This window comes from Equus asinus, chromosome 8, assembly GCF_041296235.1.
Source record: "Equus asinus isolate D_3611 breed Donkey chromosome 8, EquAss-T2T_v2, whole genome shotgun sequence".
In the NCBI taxonomy this organism is placed as follows: domain Eukaryota; kingdom Metazoa; phylum Chordata; class Mammalia; order Perissodactyla; family Equidae; genus Equus; species Equus asinus.
The window spans coordinates 7,514,707-7,541,808 of record NC_091797.1 but is presented as its reverse complement, the minus strand read 5'-3'; the positions used below and the strand labels follow the sequence as shown (position 1 = coordinate 7,541,808).

The window sequence follows — 27,102 nt, the reverse complement described above, 5'->3', positions numbered from 1 at the left end:
ATCTGTTGGCAGTCTTTCTCTTTTTTTTTTCTTTTTTGCTTGAGGAAGATTAGCCCTGAGCTAAAGTCTGTGCCAGTGTTCCTCCATTTTATATATGGGATGCCTCCACAGCATGGCTGATGAGTGGAGTAGGTCCACACCTGGGGTCTGAACTAGTGAACCCAGGCTGCCGAAGTGGAGCATTCTGGACTTTAACCACTCAGCCGTGGGGCCAGCCCTGTGATAACAATCCTTTTTACATCTGTTTCTAAGTTTAGTTTATTTTGACATTTGATTTTAATGGCTATCACGGATGAAAAAGATAACTCAAGAAAGATACATGCATTCAAGTGGAAGAAATTAATTGTAGGCTCTACTTACAAGTCTTAATTTTAGTTTTTTTGTTCTCAGTTATCGAGCATACAAAAGGTTCTGTTACAGCTAAGCTGGAACATTTCTGCCATCTTCAATGTATCTGTTGTTCTTTTAAACCAATAAGAAGTTGTTACATTTTAAAATATTTACCATTTGAGCTCAAAACCCACTGAACCTGTTTATTTGGAAAAATTTGAAAGTATCCAGATAAGAGGTTTTAAAAGGTGCCACATTTCATTTTCAGTCGCAAATCACATAGTGATGGAAACATTTCTAAACATCATGTTTTTCAGCCCAAGTTTCTTTTAGAATAGCAAATATTTTCTTAGACTCATGACTAACCTTTATCTAGAACTAGGGACAGATTAAGGGTGTGTAGTTTTTCATATGACATATTACTTACAGCTGCTTATAGAAAAGGCCAGCAGGTGTGTAGCACTTGGCTCATTTGTAAAACATTTGTCTCATTTTGCAGAAAAATTTTTACAAAAGTATACCTCACCCTTACGTATAACATTTCTTAAGGACTTTGCTGTGAATTAGTGGAGAACCTCTATATGATATAAAGATTTTAATAGTTATTTCTCATTTCATTAAAATTACTGTAAACAGTCTACTGTTTATAAAGGTTTTGTAACATATAAAGAATTATGTTGACATCCTATAACAGTGCACAATGTTGGAAACAAGCACATGCGTTAAGGGTGTCAGCTTCTCCACTTGATGGAATTCTCACTGCTCTCAGGATCTCTCTTTAGATAAATTATGATGACATGAATCCAGCAAGGGATGCTAGTGTCCATTTGATTAAATATTGGTAAAATTTAATTTCTTTTTAGTTTTTAGATGACAGTTAGTATGGGTAATCCTGTTTTCTCCTGGACACGGATCAGTTGTGTGTGTCCCCTTTAGGTCTATACGCCTCCTTAGGAGACCCCCTGCCTGCTGTGCACCTAAGGTCTGATGGAAGCTGCTATAAGGGTGTCTATTGAAATGGTAAAGTGTTTTATTTGGAGGCAGGACCTTTTAATCTATAATGACCATTTTTTTCATATTTTTTTCCCGTGAAGAGTTTGCTAAATACCTGCCAAACTGACTTTTAAGCTTCATAAAGTCAGGGAACCCCTGGTAAAATGTAAATATTTGTAACTCATTCTGGGAACTAACATCATCCTTCAGTTCATCTTAGTTTCTTATCCATATTTTTCCTTTGCTTAGTTTTTTTTACTTTTTTTCCTTTCTAAATATTACCTTATTATTTTATGTCTTTTTAAAGCCTACTTTAAATCTGTTTTGGAACCAGCGGACTGTAAATCAAGTATATGCTGTTTAGATACCTGATTAAGGATATATTTTATCTTGAGCTTTTCTTTTTCCTAAAAATTTAACTTTTTATTTTGAAAATTTAAAACATACTGAAACAGAAAGAATAGTCCAGTATACAGACATGTACCCATCACCAAGATTTCAGCTATTAATCTTTTGCTGTGTTTGCTGCATCCATTTATCAGTTTACCAGTTCATCCATCCAGTCTTTCCATCTAATTAAACTTCATCATGCATCTCCAAAAAAGGATTTCTATATAGCAATACCATAACCACACCTGAAAAATAAACAATTTCCTAAAATCTATTATCGTGTCCATGTTCAGATTTACGATTTGTCCCCAAAATAGATTTTCATTTGGTTTGTTCAAATCTAGACGTAATCAGGGACTTAGTATTGTGTTTAGTTATATTTCTATACTGACTTTTGGGAGAGATGAGACTGAATGTCTCTTAAGAATGTCCCAAGTTTTGTCTTTTTAATATTGTTTCTTTGTGATGTCAGTGGCTTGTTCTTTTCTTCCTTTTATTTTTTGCAAATTGGAAGTTAGGTTTAAAAGCTTGATTACGTTTAGGTTAAACATCTTTTGGCAAGAATCTTGCATAGGTGAAGCTGTGTAGTTAATATTACATCACATCAGAAGTCTTAGAATGTTTGAGTTTGATGTTAAATTTGATTACCGAGTTAATAACGGTAACAAACAAACCAATGCTCTCCTAAATACTTGAGATAGCAAGTAATCTCTGGGGATATAACTTTGGCAACACAAAAATATTGAGTTCCTCTTCAGCCTCTCCTCTAATGGTTTTATGCATCCATTGATGATTCTTGTTGGAATTGGTTGTAGCAAAGTGATTTTCTAATTCTGTCTTTTCTTTTATGTTTATTTGTTGGCGTTCTTCTGGTAAAGAAGGGTTTTCTCTCATTTCCTGGTTACTCTGAACTGTAGTTCCTACTGAAAAGGCAGAGTAAAGGGGAAGGATTAGCATTTGATTCCCAATTTCCACAGTGAGGAGTTGATGAAGTGGTCACATCCAGTGCCAGAGGTGCCAAATTATTTTTTCGGCTCTTTCCTTTTAGGTTTTCATAATGGGTTCATGGATTTTTAAAATACCTTAATTGAGTTACTCTCCTTTTTCTTTTTGATGCTCAAAGTGTCCTTTTTCTTTTTTATACTCAAACCATCCCAAACGTAATCAGTGCGATAGAGTACTTTTAAATGTGTGTGTCGATGTCCAGTTGTATGTTTTTGTGGGGAGAATCATGTACATTGCTGTTATTATAAAGGCAGAGTGCTTCTTAAAGTACTTCTGGATTTCCTTTTTCCTTTTGAGATTAAATGTTATGCTAATTTTGGGCTCAGAACCATATTTTCCTGTTTTACATGTATAATTACAGTTAATTTCTTTATGAAAGATTTCCTGATGTTTAGTGTCAGGAAAGTACACATCTCATGTGTAAGAAGAGGTCAGTTTGGTAGCTGATCTGTTGTTAGGGTTTGGTAGAAAAATTTTTTTTGGGTTTAGAATTTAACGTTGATAGAAATGCTTTAAATTATATTTGATACACACTGGTCACAGGAGGAGAATTATCAAGTAAATAACCTTGATAATGGGCAAGCAATGTTGGCTTTAATAATTCATGTAGTGTTTTAGGAAAAGAATTATTTCATACGAGAAAGTTCCCAAGAAACAGTTTTAAAACCGTTTTTTACTTTAACCATTTTAAATGGGTCATTTACTAACATTTATTTGATACTTCTTCCTTTTTTTAAAAACAGTATAGTGAACATAATTTACCTTTTACCTGTTGATTGAATTATCTTAGGAGATAAATTCTTGTGTCCTTCATTATTGGTGATGGCTTTAGGTCCCGTTTTAGTAGCCAGGGCTTTTGGTCCCTACGTTAATTGGGACTGAGACAAATAAACTTGGAAAAAAAAATTTTTAATGATTTATTTCTGCTTTTTAAATAATGTTTTTGGACCTGTTAGTGTATCTTTCTCAAACATCTTGTATGTTCCATCCATCTAATTGAGAAGCCAGGAAACTGAGATTATTAGAAATGTGTGAAATAAAAGTAAGGGGGTGAAGACTTGTGCGTGAAGGGGTGTGTGTGTAACACATGGCAGAAATAAACCTCCTTAAAGGAGTTTTTCTCTGAGGGCTGCTACTTACTTGATTTTCCTTAGGAAGGGCTGTAGTCTTAACTGGACCTGATAAGGGATTATGCAGTCCGAACTGCTCGCAAGAGCCCAGAGACGTACTGAAGATAACAAAGTATTTACTGACTTCTGGACCTGCATTATGGAGTGGGATGAGGTGCATTTTACTTTGTATACAGTTACTTCAAGGCTATGTACATAAAGTACTATTTTATTTTTTAATCATTAAATTAAGACATTTACCTTAGTATATTTAAGTTTATCAGCTGTGTTTATGAGAATTCTCTTCTTGTGTTGTCCAAGTTCTAATAATTCTCTTATGTGTTCTAAATTTATTGCAGAGTTGACACCTTGTTTCTATCAAGGTTATGTCTTTTTTAACATTTCAGCTTTATTGAGGTGTAATTGACATATAAAATTGTAAGATGTTTAAAATGTACATCGTGGTGATTTGATACACATATACATTGTGTAAGTATTTCTCTCATCTACTTAACACATTTATCACCTCACATGTTTATCTTTTTTTGGGAGAACATTTAAGTTCTACTCTCTTAGCAGATTTCAGTTATATGGCACAGTGGTATTAACTATAGTCACTGTGTTTTACATTAGATCCTCAGACCTTGTTGATGTTATCGCTAAAACTTTGTACCCTTTTACCAACCTCAACCTCTCCCTGTCTCTCCCACCCCCAGCCCCTGACAACCACTTTTTTTACTCTCTATTTCTACAATTGTGATTTTTTTTCCTAGATTCCACATATAAGTGTTACCATGTAGTATTTGTCTTTCTCTGTCAGGCTTATTTCACTTAGCATAATGCCCTCAGGGTCCATCCATGTAATCCCAAGCAGCAGGATTTCCTTCTTCCTCATGGCTGAATAATATTCCACTGTGTGTGTGTATATATGTGTCTGTATATGTGTATGTGTGTGTGTGTGTGTATATATCACATCTTCTTTATCCATTCATCCGTTGATGAACACCTAGGTGATTTCCCATGTCTTGGCTGTTGTGAATAATGCTGCAGTGAACATGGGGTGCAGATATCTCTTTGAGATCCTGTTTCCATTTCCTTTGGATATATACTCAGAAGTGGGATTGCTGGATCATCTGGCAGTTCTATTTTTATATTTTGGGAAACTTCCATAGTGACTGCACCAATTTACATTCCTATGAACAGTGCACAAGGATTCCCTTTTCTCCACATTCTTGCTAACAGTTAGTTATCTCTTATCTTTTTGAAGATAACCATTCTCTCAGGTTTGAGGTAATACTTCATTGTAGTTTTGATTTGCATTTCCCTGATGATTAGGCATGTTGAGCACCTTTTCATCTACCTGTTAGCCGTTTATTTTTATGTCTTCTTGGAAAAATGTTCAGTTCCTCTGCCCATTTTTTTTAATTAAATTGTTTTTTTGCTATTGAGTTGTGTGAGCTCTTTGTATATTTTGGATATTAGTCCCTTATCAGAAATGATTTACAGACATTTTTCTCCCATTCTATAGGTTGCCTTTTCATATTGTTGATAGTTTTCCTTTGCTGTGCAGAAGCTGTTTAGTGTGATTGTAGTCCCACTTGTTTATTTTTGCTTTTGTTGCCTTTGCTTTTGGCAAATCCAAAAAATTTTTGCCAAGACCAATGTCAAGGAGTTTACTCCCTTGTTTTCTTCTAGGAGTTTTATGGTTTCATGTCTTATGTTTAAGTCTTTTATCCATTTTGAGTTGATTTTTGTATATGGTGTAAGATGGGGTCCAGTTTCATTCTTCTGCATGTGACTGTCCAGTTTTCCCAACACCATTTATTGAAGAGACTGTCCTTTTCTTATCATATATTCTTGGCTCTCTTGTCATTCATCAGTTGATCATATGTGCATGGGTTTATTTCTGGGCTCTGTCTTCTGTTCCATTGCTCTCTGTGTCTGTTTTTATGCCAACACCATACTGTTTTGATTACTGTAGCTTTATAAAATAGTTTGAAATCAGGGAGCATGATGCCTTCAGCTTTATTCTTCTTTCTCAAGTTTGCTTTGGCTATTTGGGGTCTTTTGTGGTTCCATACAAATTTTAGGTTTGTTCTATTTCTGTGAAAAATGCCACTGGAATTTTGTTAGGGATTGCATTGAATCTGTAGATTGCTTTGGGTAGTTTGGACATTTTAACAATATGAGTTCTTCCAATCCATGAGCATAGAATGTCTTTCCATTTATTCCTTGTCGTCTTCCGTTTCTTTCATCAATGTGTTATAGTTTTCAGTATATAGATCTTGCACCTCCTTTGTTAAATTTATTCCTCAGTATTCTTTTTGGTGCAATTGTAAATGGAAGGTTATGTCTCTGATCTCTATTTAATATACTGATCAAAGTTCCCTTTAGATGGAGACTTTATCAGTTGTACTCGGAAAGAGGCTTTAGTTTCTATGCATATATACCCTGAAAAAATGCTGCTAATTGTATCTTTCTGAGTGAGTAGCTTTCTTTTTGTTGTTGTTTGGTTGTTCCATGTTGAGTTACTTCCTTCTAGTTTGTGTTTTCTAAACTTCTAGTATTCTTACTCCAAGTTCTGCAAGGGGTCAATCAACACTACCTTGGTGGAGTAGACGTGTTTTATTGTATTTCTTTTGTTTGCTAAGGGTAGCTTCTTGATTGGAGGCTAGTTTAAGGTGGTGTTTCTAATCTCTTGAGATAGGAATTTGGGAACCATGACATTTTTGTATACATTCATGCGTTTGTTCATTCACGCTGTCCTTAAGACTGAACACTGTGTTCCAACTGCTGTTGTAGGAATTAGAGATATATCAGAAAGCATCATGACCAATTTCTCCCCTCATGGAATTTACGTTCTATTTAATGTTGTGTATAATAACATTAAAAGTGTTTTCCTAGTTTGCTACTGAAAAATATGTATTCCTCTAAGAACTTTCGGCTTGGTCTCATTTGTCTCGTTTTCTCTTATATTTGAGTAAAAGTGAACAAAATGTTATAGAACAAAGTGCCTAGTTGGGGTCTGAATCATTGAAATGTGAGTCAATAAATAATGGTAAGATCCATATTATAAGAAGTTGAGGTGTATTTTTTTCCAACTGATTCCTATTTTATGGTAACATTCTTATAAATAATGTTCCAGGCAACAGCAGCTTACAGCATGGTTCCACAATTGTGAGGTATAATGATTTGCTTTGGCATAAAAATGGTTGGTACTGTTTGTTCATTTAACAAATATTTTTTGCATACACCCGTCATGTGCCAGACTGTTGCCAATGCTAGAGGATTGTTGTTTTTGAGACATAGACAAGTTGTGCTTGAGACAAATAAAGCCCCTGTCCTTATGGAGCTTATATGTAAAGTGTAAGGTGATAGAGAATGTATAGTGGTTTGTTTGACGGTGGGTGACATGTTGTGTTCCATATGGGCCGATCAGGGCAGGCCTCTCTGTGGAGGTGACATTAAGAGTAGCAGCATCCTTAAAGAGATGTAGTGGCCAGCTCTTGAAGATCCTAGATTCCTGGGTAAGTGAAGTACATTCCAAGTGGAAAAATGGCAAATGAAAGGTATACATTAATTGAAGTGGTGATTGGTTAACCTTTTTGTCAGATTAAAGTAATCCACTGTTAGTAAATAATTTTAGTATCCCCTCAGATTGTGTGTATGTGGTTGCATTCATATTTAGTTTTTCACCCAGGTTGAGCCTGTAATTGTTGGACTATGTAAATGAACTGTGAGACAGTGATTTCCCCAAGTGATATCCCACCAAAAAGGAAAAAAAACCTAAGAAGTAAAAATAAAATTTAAACAATCAAGAAGCAAATCCTTAAGCAACTAAATGCTCCCGGACCCCCGAGCACTCAAACTCATATTAACAGTGCTTGCCTGGTCACTGTATGGTTTCCAGAGTTGGCCGGTTGGTGGCCAAGTGCCTTTCTGTGCTTATTTTTAGAAGAATGGGACAAGGCTAATCCAACTGAAAATCTGTTCTGTGCATTTTGATACTTTTCTTAATTTCATAATAAATATTGCCTGATAGTTAAAAAAAATTCTTTGGTAAATTTTTAGCCCTTATATCCTGTATTTGATTACATATTTAGACATTTATGAAATTAGATTTTCATGTTTCGAGGTTAGGTTTCTATTCTCTGTTTCCATAGGTATGGTTTGTAGTTAACACGATGGGATTTCTGCTCTGCTTTTTGTTTTAGCTGTGCCTGGTAGAATTGTAAAAGAAGTCTAAAACTATATACCCCGTCGAAGTTCTTATGATTGAATTTCAGTGTTCCACATAGCATCTTTTATAATTATTTGTTAGTATATGTGTATTGCTCTGTGTTTTTGCTCTGTTTACAGCAGAACTCATGGAAAGAATTTTCTGTGCTCTCTATTCCCAGTATCTCTCCTCCAAATTCTGGTTTCTTCCTCACCACTCCACTGGATCACCAGTCACCATCACTCCCAGATCCAAAGGCCGTCTCTGTTTTCTTCTGCCCATCAGTGGCATTTAGCTCAGTTGATCTCTGCCTTTTCAAATGATTTCTTCACTTGATCTTTGGTTTACATCTCTTTTGGTTATTCTCTCAACTTCCTGTCTTTTTCCTCTCAGATTCTTGTGATATTCCTCTTCATCTTCCTGACCTCTAAACATTGGAGTATCTCAGGGTTCAGATTGTAGGCATCTTTATTACTACTCACTTTTGTGGTGATACTGTCCGATCTTATAACACTCCTTATTATTCAACTTGCAAATATATGTACACACACACCTTTAGCCTCAACTTCTCGTGAAGCTCCTGACTCCTCTGTTTAGCTTGTTTGGGTGTCTATTGGGCATCTTCAGCTTAATGCCTAAAACTGAACTCTTGATACTACCCGCCCCTTCCCCTAGTACCACTTCTTCCTACAGTCACCCCCATCTTTGTAAATGTGGCAACTCCTTCTTTTGAGTTGCTCAGCAAAATCTTTGAAATCATTCTTTACTTACTTACCCTTTTCTTTCACATTTCCTATTCAGTTGGTCAGCAAATCCTGTTGGCTTTCTTTTCAGAATATATCCAGAATCTGGCTGCTTGTACTTCTCACTTTGTTCACTGCCACTGTGATGAGATTAGCTGTTACCATCTCTCACCTGGATCAATGCGGTAGCCTGTAAGTGGTTTCCTGCCCTTGGGGATTCCTCACAGTGTATTCTTAAAAGAGCACCAAGAGTAATCTATAAAAAGTTGGATTGCAGTATCACCCTGGATTCACACTGCTCTGGTCACTTTCCATTTCTCTTGAAGGAAAAAAGCTGAAGTCCCTGTGCCCTCCCAGCCCCCCTTAGTGTGCTCTGGCACCTCTCTCATTTTCCCTGCTCTTCTCTCCCTCTCTTCCCCTCGTCCACATTCTGTTCTTCTAACCTCCTGGGCATGCTCCTGCCTCAGGCTCTAGGTACTTGATATGCCTTCCATCTAGAAAGCGTTTCCCTCAACTTGTTCAGGCTTTTGCTGAATTCACCTCAGCAGTGCCATCCCCAGGCTCCTTGTAGCCTATACAGTCCTTTTTTGGGAGTTAGAAGAAGGCACCCCTTTCTTCTCTGCACAACTTGGAGGCCAGACTGGGGCCTGGATTTCAGTCTTCACTTTCCCCCTGGGCCGGAAGGTGTTGTGTAATAAACAACCAGTGCATGTATTCCGCTTCCCCTGGCCATTCTGTTTAAAATGACAAAGCGTCCTTTGTTCCCCTCTCCTTACTCCCTATTACTCTTTCCTTTTACTCATAGGACTTATCATCTAACATGCTCTATATTTTATTTATTTGTTTCACCCTCATTAAAGTGAAGCTTCATGGGAACAGTTTTTAAAAGAATTTTTATTTGATGGAAAGCATCAAACAAAGCGGTGAGAATAGTATAATGAACCCCCGTCTACCACTTACTCAGCCACAACAGGTAGTGGTTGGTCTTGCTTCATTTGTACCCTACTCACTTCTCCTTGCCTCCTCCCCAAGATTATTTTGAAGCACAACCCAGAAATCATAGAATGTATTTCAGCATCTGTCTCTAAAATACAAGAATTCTTTATTTAAAAAAAATAACCACAGTAATATTATCCTGCCTAAAACATTTAAAGAGCGTTCTTAAATATTTTCAGATATACAGTCAGCTTTCAGTTTTACCCAGTCCCCTCACCATTATTTTTTTTAAAGTTTGAATTGGAGTTGAAATAAAGTCAATTGGTTGATACGTAAGTTAAGTATATTTGAGTCTGTGTAAGTCCCCCACCCTCCTTGTTCCTGGTATTTATTTCTTCATGAAACCAGGTCACTTGTCTTGAGAATTCTGTATCCTTGGTGTCTAGAATACTCTAGGCAGCATGTGACACTTAGTATGTACTCAATAAATATTTTTAGAGGAATTAACTTAAATAATTTATAGTCTTTTAGGGTGGAATTAAAATGTTAAATTTTTCGGGAGTGATTACTATCTCACTTTTGTATTAGCTTGATTAGAATAATCTTGGCAATAAGACGTTGTCTAGACAGTTGAGAAGCAGTTAAATGAAGGGCACTTAGGACTGTGGAAAGTTGTTTGAAAAGACCTGCCAGGGTCTACTAATATGGCTGCCATTTATCTAAGATCTTATGGTTTGCACATCAAGCACGGTGTGAGAAGCTGCAAGAGCTAATTCAGTTTTTACGGCAGCCTTTCAGTGAAGGCTGGTAGTTGCTACATTTTCCCGGTGAGGTGGTTGAGCTGCAGGGGGAAGTGAGGGAGAAGTGGGTGCTGGCTGTTAATGTTTGTCTTAACAAACTTTATGGAACTGGAGACGAGTCTTGAAACCCATGTGCGTGTGTAACTTTGATAAAAAGGAGAAACTTAAAAAAGTAGTACCATAAAACTCCTTTCCTCTGCATGACTAAGGTTTTTGTTGAGTTTATCTTCCTAGCTTCTTTTTCTAGGCATTCTCATGTTTTTGAGGAAATCTTTTTCAACAAAACGTTTTTAATGTGAGATGGATTAGCAAACGTGAATAAGAAGAAAGAGAAAAATCTTCTCCGAAGTAAGCATGACATTTGGGTGTATGACTTTTGGTGTGTGTGCGTGTGTCAATGTAGAGCTCGGGAGCAGTGACGCTGCGCCATGTGCACTTCTTTCCTTGTGGCATGTGGTAGCGCCTGGAAGACTAGAGATCTGCAGGGCAGACTGTTGGAACTTCTCTCGACCCTGTGTCTTTCTTTTTCCTCTTTCCATGAAGTACTAATCCGCTTTTCCCAAAGTATGAAGTTGAGTTTGGCACAAGTTGAAATATTTGTGCACATTTAAATATAAGACTTTAGAGTGTGTTAAATTACAGCAGAAAAAAATGGCTAATTTAATAGTATTGCAGTAACAGAAGACAGCATTCTGAAGAAATTCACTTAGATTGACATCAAATTATACCAAAAGAAGGTAAACAAGGGAGAATTCTTCCATCAAATAGGTAACACTGATATAACTATGATATAAAAAATCCATATAAATTATTGAGAGACAAACACATTAAGACCTGAGTAGGAGAGTAGGCAAAAGCTAAAGAAATCAAAAAGGCAAGTATACACATCTGAGGAATTCACGCTTTTTTAGTAACCATGTTTCTTTTAAAAATCTGAAACTCAGTGCCAGCGACTTAATGTGAAACTCTTTGCACTGTCACTCATTTATGATCTTTACTGAAAGCCATATGATGAGATATATAGACTAGTAAAATATGTATATATTTGCCTTCTTTAACTCAGTAGATCTGTGTTTTAAAGTTTATGGTAAAGAAGGAATTGAAAAAAAGAGATTATGTGTGTATAGTAGCATTATTTGTACTTTTCACATCAGGAACATGCTAATATCTAAAATGATAAATTGACCCTGAAATGGTTAATTGTATGTAATGCACAACTTGATGGTGTACGTCCTGCCACAGCCTCTTTTTGGAATGAATGTATGAATCATCCATGAAGGAAAGAACTCTCTGAAGGGCGGCCAGGCCACGTAGAGGCTGGGTGGTCTGCATTGTTGAGGGAGAACACTGGGGGGCTCTGTCAAGAGGATCTTTCTTCTACTTCAAAACAAAGCCCTATAAAATAGCTATCTAGCCTCTCTTGTTGTGACACTGCAAAGATATTGTGCCCTTTAGTTTTTTCTCACCTCTGACATTAAATGCTTCTCTGATAGAGAAATGACTGTCCTAGAAGGAGTCACTTGCGTTGGCCTCTGTACTGCCTGTGTGAGTTCAAGCAGGTGAGATGTGGAGAGCCTGCTACTGTGCTTGTGCTTGTTCTTCTCCGTTTTCTATAGTGATTTAAACTAAGCCCAGTTGTTGAGAAATTCAGTAAATTTAGCTGCAAATGGTTTGGTTTTATTCTGTTTTTATCTCGTTTACCTCTTCTTCCCAAAAAGGTAGATTGGAATTAAATAGTCTGGAATAAAGTCGTATGAGTGTCAGGAAGGCCTCACATAGACTTGACTGGCATCGGAGCTCAGCGGGTTTAATTAGGGCCATTTGTGGGTGGGGATGGGAGGAGTTCTGTTATGTGATCTAAATTCAGGCTCAAAGGGATTTCTGAGGATAATTAGAGATTTTATGCCAAAATTTCCAGATGAGAATGACACCTAATTTTGGACTGTGGCAAGGAGGAAAAAGCATACTGTTTTTTCTGCATGGTATGTCTGTACACATGTCTCCTACAGAATTCAGGCCATTCCATTTCTTTGGTAACCCAGAGTTCGCATTGTAGTGGATGTATTGAATAGGAAGGAATGGCCACTTTTAAAAAGTCCAGGATCAAATACTGATTCTTATTTGATTGTGGTAGTGGGAGGGGGAGATGTGGGAGGTGCCTGAATCGGCAGTGTTCTGAAAAAATATAGATTTCTCCTTAACTTATGTTCATTTTCTTAGCAGAAGCAGTTGTTTTAAACTGTTTAAAACACAGATACCTAACTGGGAGGGTTTTGCCTGAGATTATTCACTTTGTACTGTGAATTACTTTAATCAGATGAATGCATTAGAAGAAAGAAATCTCAGGTACTTTTTTTAATGGTTGATTTGTTCCAGGGGGAGTTGAGGAAAAGAATTCAGGGACCAGGAAGACCTAATGTTTGATGGAGTTCATGAGGGGGGAGACTGTGAAACAAAACAGTGCACAGTGAATATAGGGCTGAGTGCCAGACACTGTGCTAAGCCCTTTGCACATGTTCACTGAATTGCCACAGCGACTTTGACCGCTAGTAGTATTTCCATTTTATGGAAGAATTTGAAGCCCTGAGAGGTTAAGTAGGTGCCTTAGTTTCTGAGAGCCCTGGAATTGCTGGAGACGCTATAGAGCTTGATTTAATGTAAAGATGAACTTTTTGAGATGAAGGAAATATGTTGCCAGGAGGACCAGGAGTGCCAAAAGACTGCCTTCTTGGAAATGTCATCTCTCTGAGAAGCATCTCAAATGCAGTCTTAGGGATTCTAATTGTAGATTGTTCATTTATGAAGTTTTTGCATGATGATGGGACCTCAAGGCGTGACTTACCTTCCGCCTTATTTTCCAGCACACACAGACACGCCCAGATCTGTTGATGTTTTTTCCCTCCTCCCCTTCCCTCTTTTGCCCCATTCTCTCTCCCTTCTCATTCATTCCCTCATCTCCCTCTTTGTAAAGGTGACTCTCCCTACCTCTCCTCCTCCTCCTTCCACTCCCCATTTCTGTCACTTATATAGAAAAATCATCTTTTGTCCCTCTAACTCCCTTCAGCAGATTGTCCCCCTTTTCTATCTTTCACCATTAAATTTCTTACAAATAAAAAAGAGAAACTGCAGTTATCATTCTTACTCTTCAACCTTTTGTCATGTGACCCTCTGCTTCTGTGTGTCAAATTAGTGAATTTTTCTCCTTCGCTTTTTTTCTCTGTGGCAGTTCACTTTTCTGATCCCTGCTTCCTTGAAATTGTCCTGACCCTTCAAGTTACCTTGATGCTTCTTTTGCCTGCTCTTTTTCTTCATGTCATCAGTGTATCCAGAAAGTGAAGTCATTACCTTACTTCCACATTTGTTCTTTCCAACCTCTTTTTTGGTTAATGGAAACATTTTTCTCTCGCTTAGGTTTAAATTTTCCCAGCCCTTTCTTTCCCCTAATCCTTTCATTCAGCAAATATAGACCTGCAATATACCAGATAGTTGTTCTAGGTTCTGGAGGAACTAATAAGAGACAAAGTCCCTGACTTGCGGAGCTTACATTTTAGTGGAGAAGGTAGTTAATAAATGGTTAGATATTTAATTGGGTAGTGAAACATGTTTCAAAAGATAGAGCACCCTAAGGGTCAGTAGACAGTGATGGGAGTATGTGCTGTTTTGGATAAGATGGTTAGGTTTCTCTGAAAAGGCGATTAAGATATTTGAGTGAACCTGAATTAAGTAAGAGAGTGAGGGATATCAACTACAAAGATCCTGAGGTGGCCTTCTGCTTTCCTGTGTTCAGGAAAGGCCGACGTCACTGGTGCAGAGTGCATCGTAGAGTGATAAGAGGTAAGTCAGACAAGTTGGCTGGGGAAAAATCTCAGGACCCTGTGGGCCCTGGCTAGGATTTTTGACACAAGTCTAAGTGTGTTGGCAAGAATTTGGAGGGTCTCGAATAGAAGGATGGTAACGTGATGTGACTTACTGTATTAGAGGGATCACAGTGATGACTGTGGAGAATAAACAGTGTGTGTATAAGAGTGTGTATGTGGGGGTGGCAGTCAAGGGACCTGGGGCACAGAAGACGATAGAAGACTACACTGTAGTCTTGATAAGTGACTTGGAGTGGAATGGTAGCTGTGGAGGTGGTAGATGGTTGGATGAGTGACACGTTTTGTAGATAGAGCTAGCAGGATATGCTGATTGCTTGGATGTGGGATACGAGAGAGAGGAGCTAAGGAGCGTTGGAGTTTCAGGCTTGAACAACTGGGTAAATCGAGGCTCTGTTACGGGGAGTAGTCTAGGAGGGGCAGTTTTGTTGAGGGGAGGAGGACTGGCTGGAATCAGTGTTTATTTTCACTATCTTAAGCTTGAGTTACTTGTTAGACAACCTAGTGGAGATGTCACATTACACTATGTCAGAGGTCACTTGTGAGCTTGGGGCTGGATGACTTTGGGAGTCATCCGAGTATAGATGGGACTGGGTGAGATCACTTAGTGAGTGTAAAGAAGAGAGATGGGAGGACTGAACCCTAAGTTGTCTAGTGTGTAGACATCTGCAAGAAGAGGAGGCTCTATGACAGGATATTGAGACACACACGGCTAGTGAGATAGGAGGCTGTGATGTCCAGAAGCTAACTAAGTGAGGAGAAGGGCATTCAAGAAGGGGAGAAGGGCCAGCTCTGTCTGATGCTGTGAGGAAACACAGTAAGAGAAAACCTAAAAATTGACCTTTGGGTTTGGCTTGCTAAATTCTGTTGATTCTGCTTTGCAGTGTAGCCCTAAAATTTATAACATACCTTTTCACTCCCTACCAGCAAATGCTGTTAACCAGGCCTTAATTGCTTTTCTCCTGGCCTATTTTCCTCTCTTGAATTGTTCCTTTCTCTCTTTATTACAGTACAAAATATATGCTCATTGTAGAAAATGTGGAAAACAGAGACAGTATAACAAATTCCTTATCTGCCTTACCGCTAGAGATAATCACTGATAACACTTTGGTGCTTTTTCCCCCTATCCATTTCTATGCATATATTGTAATGCATATATTGTATATATGCTTTTATATAAAATTGAAGTATCTTAAATTTTGCTTTTTTAAATGACCATGGAGGAGTTATTAATCTAATGTTAAAGACTCCTTGAGAGTGTGTGGATGTGTGGCAACTTAAGTATTCCATCGTGGTGGAATAGACTTCTAACCGAGCTCCCCACCTGTTTCTCCACTAGTTATATCTTAAATGAGTCCTGATGAATTTTCCTAAAGCACATTCTTCTCTAAGCTTTTAGTGCGTAGCATAGTGATTAAAAGCATGGGCTCTATATTTGAGAGTAATACATGCATATAGCAGGAAATGTGGAAAACAGGAAAAAAGTATATTCTTATCTTTTATAGAATAACTGTTGATATAATTTTAATCTATTTCCTGCTAATCTTTTTTTCTGTTTGTCTAAATGTACATAGACACGCGTTTGATTTGCTTGTTACTAACAAGGATCACGTTATGTTTTTCTAGCCAGCATTATGTTTTCATAATCCATTCTCTCTTCTTTTCTTTATAATTTATTGGTCAAAGTATATTTGCAGTTTCGTAATTCTGTCGTCAAATTGCTCTTCAAAAATATTGTATCATTTGAAAGTATATTTATGAAGAATTTTGTTCTCTTTAAATTTTAGGATAGACCACTATCTTGTTGAGCTCTTTTAAATGAAGTTCTACTTGGATACAGAGATGAGGACTAGATAACTTCTTGAGGTTCCTTCTAACCCCTAGGATGAAGATAATAACTAACATTTGTATAGTGCTCTAAAGTTTACAAAGTGAGTTCTCATACATCATCTCACTTGATCCTCACAACAGCTCTGTGAGGTAGGTAGGACAGGTATTGTTACTCTCATTTTAGAGATAAACTGATAGAGAGGTTAAGCGACTTGGTTAAGTTTTATTTAAGTGTTTTAGGAGGGATTTGAGTCCAGGCCTTCTGATCTAAATAGTCGTGTGCATTTTACAAGATTTCATACAATTGTACATTTAGAATTGATGTATGTCAGCTAGTTAAGTGACATTTGTTATATACGGAAATAAACCCAATGACAATATAAATACAGTGTTTATATTTTCTTCGGTGTCCCCCAGTCCTTTTCCATATTCGTCCTCCCCCCATTAAATGATGACTCTGTCTCTCTTTGGACTAGGTAAAGGTAATTTAATTATGTAGCTATATTAAACACCATTTTCCCTGGCATTTGAGGGTGGGGGAAGTTACATTGTGTTTTTCATTTCTCTCTCTGTGTGTGTGTGTGTGTGTGTGTTTGCTACCACTCAAAGCTATGTCTACATTACTTACTCTCACACATGTAGCACAAAGTCTTTAGTAGAATTCTAGTTAGAACTAGAGTCTTTTGGTTCTAGCATGAACCTAGAATCACAAGCTTTTTAGGGTATTAAATTCTTTTGTACTACGTTAACCAAAGTTGGATAGTTGAGTACTCCAGCTATAGTTGCTTATTATGTGCACAAAGGTGCAGTGAATGATAAGTGAGAGTGATAGTGGGGGTCAAATCAAGAAAGATTATAGCTAATCTTCTCTTTGACTAGCTACCTCATAAGGTAGAAGTTTGTAAAACTGAATTGGGAGGTTGGTGGTGACAATATCATGTATTAGGAATAGACGTAGATTTTCAGGACTACATACTATTGCATTTAACTGTCTCACAATGTTTTCTGTACTACCTTTAAATACTTAACATCCCCAATATTTTTTAAAGTAATTTTTTTTGTTCTTGTTTTTTTTCTAGTGGTTGGTCTTGACGATATTATGGATGAAGGAGTTGTTAAAGAAAGTGGCAATGATACCATTGATGAAGAAGAACTGATTTTACCTAACAGGAACTTGAGGGACAAAGTGGAAGAAAATTCAGTGAGATCACCAAGAAAATCACCTCGTTTAATGGCACAAGGTAATCCTTCCAAAGAAGTCCAGCTAGAAAATCAAAGATGTAAGGACAGATAGGATAGGTTGTAAAGTTTCTGAGCAGAGGTCATATTTTCTTGGTGTTTGCTAATTTTGATAATGATCAATTTTGAGATTGTATCAATTTGTTGGTATAATTTTTTAAACATTTTTATTGAAATTGTACATTCACGTAATTAAAAGAATTGATTAGTTCTGTACGTTTCCAGTGCTCACCACCCCACTATGTATTTCCCTTTTGCCAGAGGAAACCACTATTAACTCTTTGAGCTGATTTATTTAATGTTAGGTATTTCCTTCCGTATCTCTAAGTATAATGTATGTATATTGCTGCTTTTTGATTATTCTGATATAGGCATTTATTGACTTGCCACTCCAGATGGCAAAGATGTAGCATTCTTTTCTCCTCTCATCCCCATCACACAAAGTACATTTTCTCATCCCTCTCATACATTTTGTTAGATCAGTAGTAATTATTTATGTTATAGTGACTCTATATGCTCTTAGAGATGATCCATTTAATAAACTACGGTTACTTTTCCTATCCAGCTTTTTGTCTTCTGATTTAATCATTGGTTTTGTTGATCATTTGCTTATAGTTCTGTGTTTGTACACAGTTTCCTGTGTACATGTCAGTAATTATACCCCAGCTATTCTGCCAGTTGTCTAAATCTTTTCTTAAGACTTTTGTGCATATCAGATGTTCTGTCATTTTCATTTTACTGAAGCAGTATCTTTTGGAGCGTTCTGGTCTACTCCTGTGTGGACTGGTGTGTGAAGCCCGATGCATAGCTGTTATCCAGGATCTCCCTGTCCCATTCTTCTGAGGATTCTCTTCTGTGTTGCATTTCCTATTTTCTCTTTTTGGTTTAAGTCCTTCATTTTGGTGACACACTTCTTCCAGTAGTTTTGTGAGAAAAGGAACATGGAGATAAATGTTTTTAAACCTCGTATGTTTGCATGTGTATTTAATCTCTTTTTGTGTTGGAATCATGGTCTGATTGAGCATAGTATTCCAGGTTGGAAATCATTTTCCTTCAGAAATTTGAAAGTGTTGCTCTGTTTTCTTCTAATTTGGTATTGTTGAGAAATTTATTCTGATTTACTTTTTTTTGCTGTGTTACCCACTTTCTTCTGGAAGTTTGTGGAATCCTCCTCTTAAGCTCTAGCGTTATGATATTTCTCATAATGCTTCATGGTGTTAGGTGTATTTTATATATTGAGCTGGGTATTCAGGAGGTTCTTTTAGTTTAAAAGCTCTTATTATTCACTTCCAGGGAAATTTCTTGAATTATTTCGTTGACAATTCCCTTCTTTATTTTCTTAGCTCTTTGCTTTCTAAAACTCCTGTTATTCAAGTATTAGATAGCAGGGACTGGCCCTTCCATTTTTTTTTATCTTGCCTGCTGTCCACCTCTTTGTTTTTTTCCTCTACTTGCTAAAATTTTCTCACATTTGTTCTCTAATTTTTCCATCAAGTTTTGCATTTGTAATTTCTAAATGTTCTTTTTTTGTTTGGGGAATAGTCCTTTTTGTAGCATTCTGGTCTTGTTTCATGGATGCAATATCTTCTTGAATGTTGGCTTATGTTTAAGAGTAGAGAACTAAAACTGTATGGGACCTTTTAAGTGTTTGGGCTGGGTTTTGTCAACTGTGAGCCTCCCTGTATGCTGATCTAGCTATGTTGTTTTTTGAAGGAATCCCTGGTGTCAGAATTTGTTGTTCCCTTTAGCTTGTTAGATTGCTAGCATGTTATGGGAGCCCTTGTAGAGAGCTGACTGGGGCGTCTCAGCTTTCAGTATATACAAATTCACTCTATCTGACAAATTTTGTATACTTTAGTGCCACTCTTACCTCTGCCTGGTTTTCTTTAGTCTAGGGACCCTGTTTTACCCTCTCCAGAGAAGAAACTTCTAGTCTTGGATTAGGAGCAGGGAAGGGCAGTTACCCAAGAGATGGAGTAGGGAGAGGGAGCTAGCAGTCTAACTGCTGCTTAAACAGCTTTCAGCTCATCCTTATTTTAACTACCTACTCTTGTCCCTACTTTAGAATCATCTGGGGTCACCAGTTCCTAAGCCTTTTGAGGTATTAATGGTGGTGATTCTTGACAACACTGGCAGCTTAGTGTTTCTCTCTTTTCGGATCTCCAACGTTAGTTAGTTCTTGATCATCTCTTGTTTAGCTTCCAAAATTGTCACTGTTTCTTCCTTCTGCTGTTCTTTCTTTTTTTTTAGATTGATGCCTTTTCTATAGCTTTAGTGGAGTTTTGAGAAGTGGATTAACTTAGATGCATATGTTTACTTTATCATCTTTTCATCTTTTCCTCAATTTATATTTGTTAATCAGTTTTTTAAATTCAGCTATTTGGTATACGCTTGTGACCTAATGAAAAGAATAGAATGAACCTTATAGACAAGTAATGGTAGTGCGTGGCCTATACAGCCAGGCTTCAAACTAAGGCAGTTTATATTTAAAGGAGAAAATGTGACTTTATCCTTTGCTCAATAAATCAGTTACTTTTGGAAAACAAATTTTTTTTTCTTTTTCAGATTTTATTTTTTCCGTTTTCTCCCCAAAGCCCCCCGGTACATAGTTGTACATTCTTCGTTGTGGGTCCTTCTAGTTGTGGCATGTGGGACGCTGCCTCAGCGTGGTTTGATTAGCAGTGCCGTGTCCGCGCCCAGGATTCGAACCAATGAAACACTGGGCCTCCTGCAGCAGAGTGCGAGAACTTAACCACTCGGCCATGGGGCCAGTCCCTGGAAAACAATTTTTTATCTGAATACCTTCATAGTTGAATATGCTATTCCTCTGTCATTTTTAGCAGTCACTTAGGTAATGGGTGTTAAAAGTTCATTTATTTTATTTCAGGACAGATAAATAAAGTGGAGCTTTAAATTATTACAAACTGTCTTCAGAGTTTTAAAAACATCTAAATATTGATAATAAACCATTAAAATCTTAGTTATTTAAAAATGTTATATATCTGAGCATGTAATAATTTATAATCCACTAAGTGATTTTTCAAAGTTGTTGAGTACTTACCTAATGACCGAATATCGTGCCGTATCCTGGGGTAATTAGGGTCTCTAAGATTAGGATGACCACGTAATTTATTGTTCAAACTGGGATGCTTATGAGGACATATGATACCTCCTTTAAGAGTCTCACCATTTAGTGCTAATATGACAAATTAGGAAAATGTTCTAAATATTGGCACATAATAGAGTTTTGCATTGGAAAGAAGGAGACTTTTTTCTTTAGTTGGTGTGTTCCATTTTCATACAGAGTTGATTCAGAGTTATTGGATATGCATGGGTTTGGAAATAGCTTCTTATTTTGTATTTCGAGTTGTGGGTGGTTTTTCTGCTTAGTGAATTATTTAGCTCTCTTTCTTTCCAGTTTCTTTTCACTCTGTTTCTCCTTCCCCTGGAGGATGTATCTTGATAGAGAAAGGACGAAAAACTCATTATTTAATAGATTGCTTGTTAGGAGTATTGTTAAAGGTGGGAAGCTTTATTCAATTTTCAAACTTTACTCATTTTTCCCATATGATGCATTTTCGTGGTTCAAATCTTTTTAATTGTTTCTTTTTTTGTTGATCTGTGTCTGGTACTCTAGTGTGTATTTCATTTCTTCTCTTAGGAATAGCTTGAATGCTAAAATGGTGATGGAAGAGAAGCACAATCACACCGGCATTAGAGTTCTTTTGAGGCCGTGCTTTGAAATTCACACAGATCCTGTTTGTGATAGGTGGTTTAGTTCAGATTTTACTGGCACCTGAATTTGTTTGGCTTTATATATTTTAAAATATTTAATGTTTAACACTGTATGACAATCTTACTTTAAGGTAGGCATTAATGTAAAGGAAGCTCATTTTGCTTATTTTACTCACAGCTTACTTATTACAGAACAGAGACTTGATGAAAACATTTCTTTCTCGTGGTAAGGTATAATATTAGTCTGAGGTTTATAGAAGTTTTTTCCCCTAACCAGAATTTATAGAACTTTGATAAATAAAAAATTTAACATATGTATGTGTACGATCACCATCATGAGTATCTGGTCAGTCCATTTTCATTGAAATGATCAAATAAATTTTATAGCTCAGAATAAAGTGATATATTATAAATTGTATTGAAATAAAGACACATTGCAAAATAGCTAAGTTATTTTTTTATTTATTTTTTCCCTTGTGATAGAACAAGTAAGAAGTTTGCGACAAAGCACTATTGCCAAGCGTTCAAATGCAGCACCTTTAAATAGCACAAAAAAAGCATCTGGGAAGACTGTGTCTACCCCTAAAGCAGGGGTGAAACAACCAGAAAGGTGTCAGATTAAAGAAGAAGTTTGTACATCACCGAAACCTGAATACCATAAAGAGAGCAGAAGGAGCAGCCGACATATTGGACAAAGTGAAGTGGTACCAGAAGTGTCAGTGTCTTCAGGTCATTCTTCAGTGTCATCTTGTCTTGAAATGAAGGATGAAGCTGGATTAGAGTCTAAGCAGAAATGTAATAATCAGGGAGAAGCAAATGTGCCATCTCATGAATTAAATTGTCCACTCCTTTCAGAAACTTGTGTCAGTATTGAAGGAAAGAAAAATGAAGCTCTGATGGAATGTAAAATCAATACTGTTAGTACCCCATTGTTTAAGTTTTCAGATAAAGAAGAACATGAACAGAATGATTCTGTTTCAGATAAAATGGCTGAGACTATTGTTGAAGAAATGAGGGCAAAGGGAAAAGTTGAACAAGAGTCAAAGGAGACGGTAAAATTATCCCACGCAGATGACCAAATTATTGAGAAACCTGCATCTTGTGCTGCTGTTTCTGGTGTTGCTGCTTGTACAAGTCCAAATAAGACAGAAAAGAACCCTGTAGATTTATCTAGGTCTTTAGATGAAGTAAATGAATGTAATTTGGAATTGAAGAATAACATGGAAGTTGCTGATAAAGCTAAAAACTCCCTTCATAGACATGAAATAGAATCATTGGGTTATTGTAAAGACACAGAGTCTAATGATAAGCAGTTGGAGAACACTGAATTTAATAAATCAAACTTAGAGATGGTTAACACTAGTGCTTTTCAACCAGAAAGTAATATTTTAGAAAGTGCTATTTGTGATGCACCTGACCACAATTCAACACAGTTGAATATTGTTGAAAGTGTTAAAATGGAGTCTCATGAAACAGCAAACCTTCAGGATGATAGAAGCAGCCAGTCAAGTAGTGTTTCTTGCTTAGAGTCCAAAAACGTGAAATCCAAACATACAAAACCCGTAGTTCATTCTAAGCAAAACGTGGCCACAGATACTCTGAAAAAAAGCGTGGTAGCAAAGCATGAATTAATGCATAACAAAACTAAAGTTAACGTGAAAAGTGTGAAACGAAATGCTGATGAACCAGAATCTCAGCAAAATTTTCATAGGCCAGTCAAAGTGAGAAAAAAACAAGTTGATAAGGATGCAAAGATTCAGAGTTGCAATTCTGGGGTTAAATCTGTGAAAAATCAAGCTCATTCTATATTGAAAAAAACATCACAGGATCAAAATTCAGTACAGATGCCCAAACCCTTCACTCCCTCTTTGAGTGAGAAGCCTCACGGCCACCCTGGTTGCTCTAAGGAGCCTCCTCATCCCACACCAACTGGACATTTGTTACCGTCCAGCCAGAAGCAGTGCCAGAAGCCCCTGCAGCAGCCGGCCCCAGCAGGGAAGACCAGTAGCCACGGGAAGGAAGAGCTAGAACATGCTGGTGGTGTAGAGCATTTGAAGGAGGAGGATAAATTGAAACTAAAAAAATCTGAGAAGAACCTGCAACCCCGCCAAAGAAGAAGCAGCAGAAGTGTTTCTTTGGATGAGCCACCGTTGTTCATTCCAGACAACATAGCGACCGTGAAGAGAGAAGGCTCCGAGCAGGGCTCTGCTTTGGAAAGCAAATACATGTGGACTCCCAGCAAGCAGTGTGGGTTTTGCAAAAAACCACATGGCAACAGGTGTGTGTGTGTGCATGTGTGATATGTATAGTGAAGAGAAATTGCTTTTCTAGGGTGGGGTTAGTGTGAGAACTTGTTGTAGAGAGAAGTTATTTCATATACAAGGACGTTTACAGAAGCAAAACCCCTCATCAATCCTGGATAAATGATAGAAAGATGGAGCCACTGAATTTACAAATATATCATCCTAGAACATTTTAAAAGCATAGCCTGACTAGCGTCTGGTATATATGGAAGTGTTTTGTCATTGTAACCTGTTAGTGTAATTTAGTCATTGCATCTGAAAAAGAAACTTTCTGCTAATCAGAAAATTGTTACACTGCTTTGGGTCTGTAAGTTATATATTATTTTATTTGGCTTGAGAAGAACTAGTAATAAAATATGAAGGTCGTAATGGAAGTTCTATTTTTCTTTTGAAGATTTTTTTTTTTTGTAAAATGAAGCATACTATGACTTAATACTACCACTTCATCAAACTTGACCTTGGAATGAAATTTGATAACTAAAACTGTTAATTACTCAGGTGAATTTTGTATGTAACATGGAATGGAGTGAAAGTTCTTTCTTTTTTGAATGTTTTAGTGATTTGAAGGATTTCTTGTGAATTCTAATCTTTTAAGAAGTGGTTTTAGCACTCCTCTTTGGCATTCCTTTCCTAAAGATTCAGTGTTTTATATTTTATGACACTGCTGCCCCTCTGCCCCCCATGTAATTTTTGTTTGCCTGCTTTTTAAGAAAAGGAAAACGAGATGAAGTGGAGTTTGCAGCTACGAGATTATCCTGTTCAAGTGTTCAGATGGCTGTTGAACTTCCATCACCATTATTAGGATCAAGAACATTGTAACTTGCCCATTGTAATCTTCTTACTCATCAAAGTAAATGTTAGAATGACTTTTCCCAGCACTATCAGATTACATAGAAATGAAACTCTTTAGGGAGGAACAATTGAGTGAAGTATGTTGTAATAGATTATTTTGGTGTGGGGGGGTGGTGGTGGTTGGGGAGAGGGTTGGGAGGTCTTGGGGCTATTCTGTAAAAAATAAGTTTTATGTCAAAGGATTTCTTCATTTGTGATTCAGCCTGTGGCCTATTTTTAGTGTCAGTAGTTACTTTATAACACCATATTCCATTTTTACAGATTGTGACTTGTTTGAATATAGTGCTAATTCGCCCTCACTTACGTGTTCTTTATGCTTTTTTATTTAAAACACCTTCTTCAGATATTCTAAAGTGAGCCTGATAAATTTTCAGACCTAAGAGAATTAGGGCTGGATGGTGCTAGTTTAAGTGCTCTTTTAAACCAGCCCTTTTCTCCCTGCCAGAATCTTCTAAAAATCATCACATTGGCATGTGGCCTTAGAGTGAGTGAGCTTCCGAGATGACACTTGGCCTGGAGTTGGAAGCCATGTTAAATATGTCATAATTTAGCTTTTTTATAGATAAACTTCTGTTCTGACGGCTAGGTCCTCAGGAGTTTGCCCAGGCTTTTTATGATGACAGTCACTTTACCAACATCCACAGTTATTTTCCTAAAATGAACATTGTATTAAGTCCTGCAGTTTTTTACCTAATACTGCCTTTTGGATCTACTCTATAAAACCTAAAGTTTCCTTGCCCCAGTCTGGAAGATGACTTAGAATATTAGATGTGTAGGGTTTTTAAGTTCACCCTGTGTATTGACATGAATAATATAACATTGCAAACAATCTGTTTTGGAAGCAGCCTTTCACATCACATAACATTTCACATTACTTTATTTTGTGAATAAAGAAGCCTGAGTAGCTGATTGTGTTTTCTTTACATATTAACTAGTCTTCACTACTGCTTTTATGCATTGTGCTTGTATACTCTGAGGTTGCTCAAAAAATGCACCTGTCATGCAGCATGATTTTCCTATTTTAATCCATGTGTAAGAGTATGAATTTATTAGGAAGGCATATCTGGAAATCATTTTCATCCGTCTCTGTGGTCTCATGTGCTAGCCACACTGAAAGCTATTTGTTAATATGACATTTTCCAGCACTTGTAGCAGCTGTGCTCCTGTAGACTATTTTAACTCTTTGGCATTTTACCCATATTGCCACTGAGGTTAGCTTTCCTGTGTGTACTTCCAGTGGGAAATTAATATTTTTTAATATAGGCTTGTTCGTGGCATGGCTAAATGTAATATTTGACCATAAGCAACTTCCAAACATGCCCTGAAGGCAGTAGGTATTGACTCTTAACTACACATCGTACTGCTTTTTTTGCTTCCATTCGTTTTCCTCATTCACCCTTATAACAAAAGTATATTCATTATTTTAAAAAGTAGACTATGTAATACTCGTTTTTGTTAAATGTGATCTTTGAACTTTTCAACATAAGTCAGTGACTTTGGAAGGAGGACGCCTTGGTTCGTTTCATATCATCTGCCTTGTAGTTTCTAGTATTCCTACCTCTGCAGAAGACGTTTGTGTCTTTAGTTCGTATTACACTTTCTTGCCCAGTTATAAAAGATTAGTATATTGAATGAAATTTAACAACAAACAAACAAAAATCTCCTTAGAATAGATTTATAGCTTTTTATTCAAACAAGAAACTTTTTTCTGAGAGGGAAATTTTCTCCTTGAATAAATGATACCAGTTTTTCTCAAGATTGTAAGAGTTTGATAAGTATTTTTCTCTGCAGATTAGATTGTTAGTGACAAAAGTGTTTCTGGGGAACAGAATCCTTTCATCTTAGAGAAGAATGAGTACAAATATGTTCACAGTAACGTGGCCTGGATTGTCATGTGAAGGGAGTGGTCAGAGCTGCAGGCCCATCTCCTAACAGCTCCATTGTTAGTGGATTTGTGACATGAGTTTGCTAGGAACAGGACATCTCAATGTTGCCTCTCTGGTTTACTTTGAAGAAACTTGAAAATTTCCTAAGAATATGTTTTGGCTTATGCCAAAATGATCAGAGTTAGGATTAGAGTTTTAAATTAGTTTTTAGTTATCTTATAGTAGATCTAGTTTAGTTTGTTACCTTTATTTTAAATTTTGTGTATGAACATGTAACAGTGAGAGGACACAACATAAATTTTTCTGGACTCTTCCATTTAAGTGATTCATGCTGACTTGGTCCAATTAATTGATCAGAGCTGAATTCCACACAGCACTGATTTTTTTTTTGAATGAAAGATTTAATATCCAGGCTATAATCTTTTCCTGATGTGGTTTTCCGTATTGGTAATCAGAAATTCAAGGACAGAGAAGACAGTGGAGGAGTAATCTGTTAGCTATGTGATCCACCCTCCCACTCCCATTTTTAAAACCATGAAGAATAATATGAAAAGAGAAGAAAATATCTTCTCTCTTTTTGTGATAGGCCATTTTTTTTTAAGTATGGTTCGTAAAGTTCATAGTACTTCTAAGTTTTAGACCTAAAAGTAATCCATATTTATGTTTTTGGGTAATCAATTTCACTTTCAAGTCAATTATGTTTTCCCCTAGGAAATACAGAAATTATTCTTATTGATGTCATTTTTTTTCCCTTGAAGTCTAAGAATTTTATTTAACCACATTATTTTAACATAAAATCTAAACTGTTAAGATACATCTGTAAATGGCACTAGAGATTTGCTTTTTAGACCCTCAAG

At 36.8% G+C, this 27,102-nt stretch overlaps 1 protein-coding gene across 5 annotated transcripts in view; it reads left to right on the top strand.

The window, feature by feature from the left end:
• PHF3 (PHD finger protein 3) overlaps positions 1-27,102 on the top strand; it is a 76,306-nt gene that overhangs the window by 26,659 nt on the left and 22,545 nt on the right. For 3 of the 5 annotated variants that reach the window (XM_044776944.2, XM_044776942.2, XM_044776939.2), the window contains 2 exons: positions 17,310-17,471; positions 21,688-23,482. In XM_044776944.2, coding sequence (XP_044632879.1) covers positions 17,330-17,471; positions 21,688-23,482 — 1,937 coding nt within the window. In that variant the 5' untranslated portion in view covers positions 17,310-17,329. Of the gene's footprint in view, positions 1-10,772; positions 10,874-16,272; positions 16,381-17,309; positions 17,472-21,687; positions 23,483-27,102 lie in introns of those variants that run through there. The other 2 variants (XM_044776943.2, XM_044776945.2) reach the window with 2 other exon arrangements.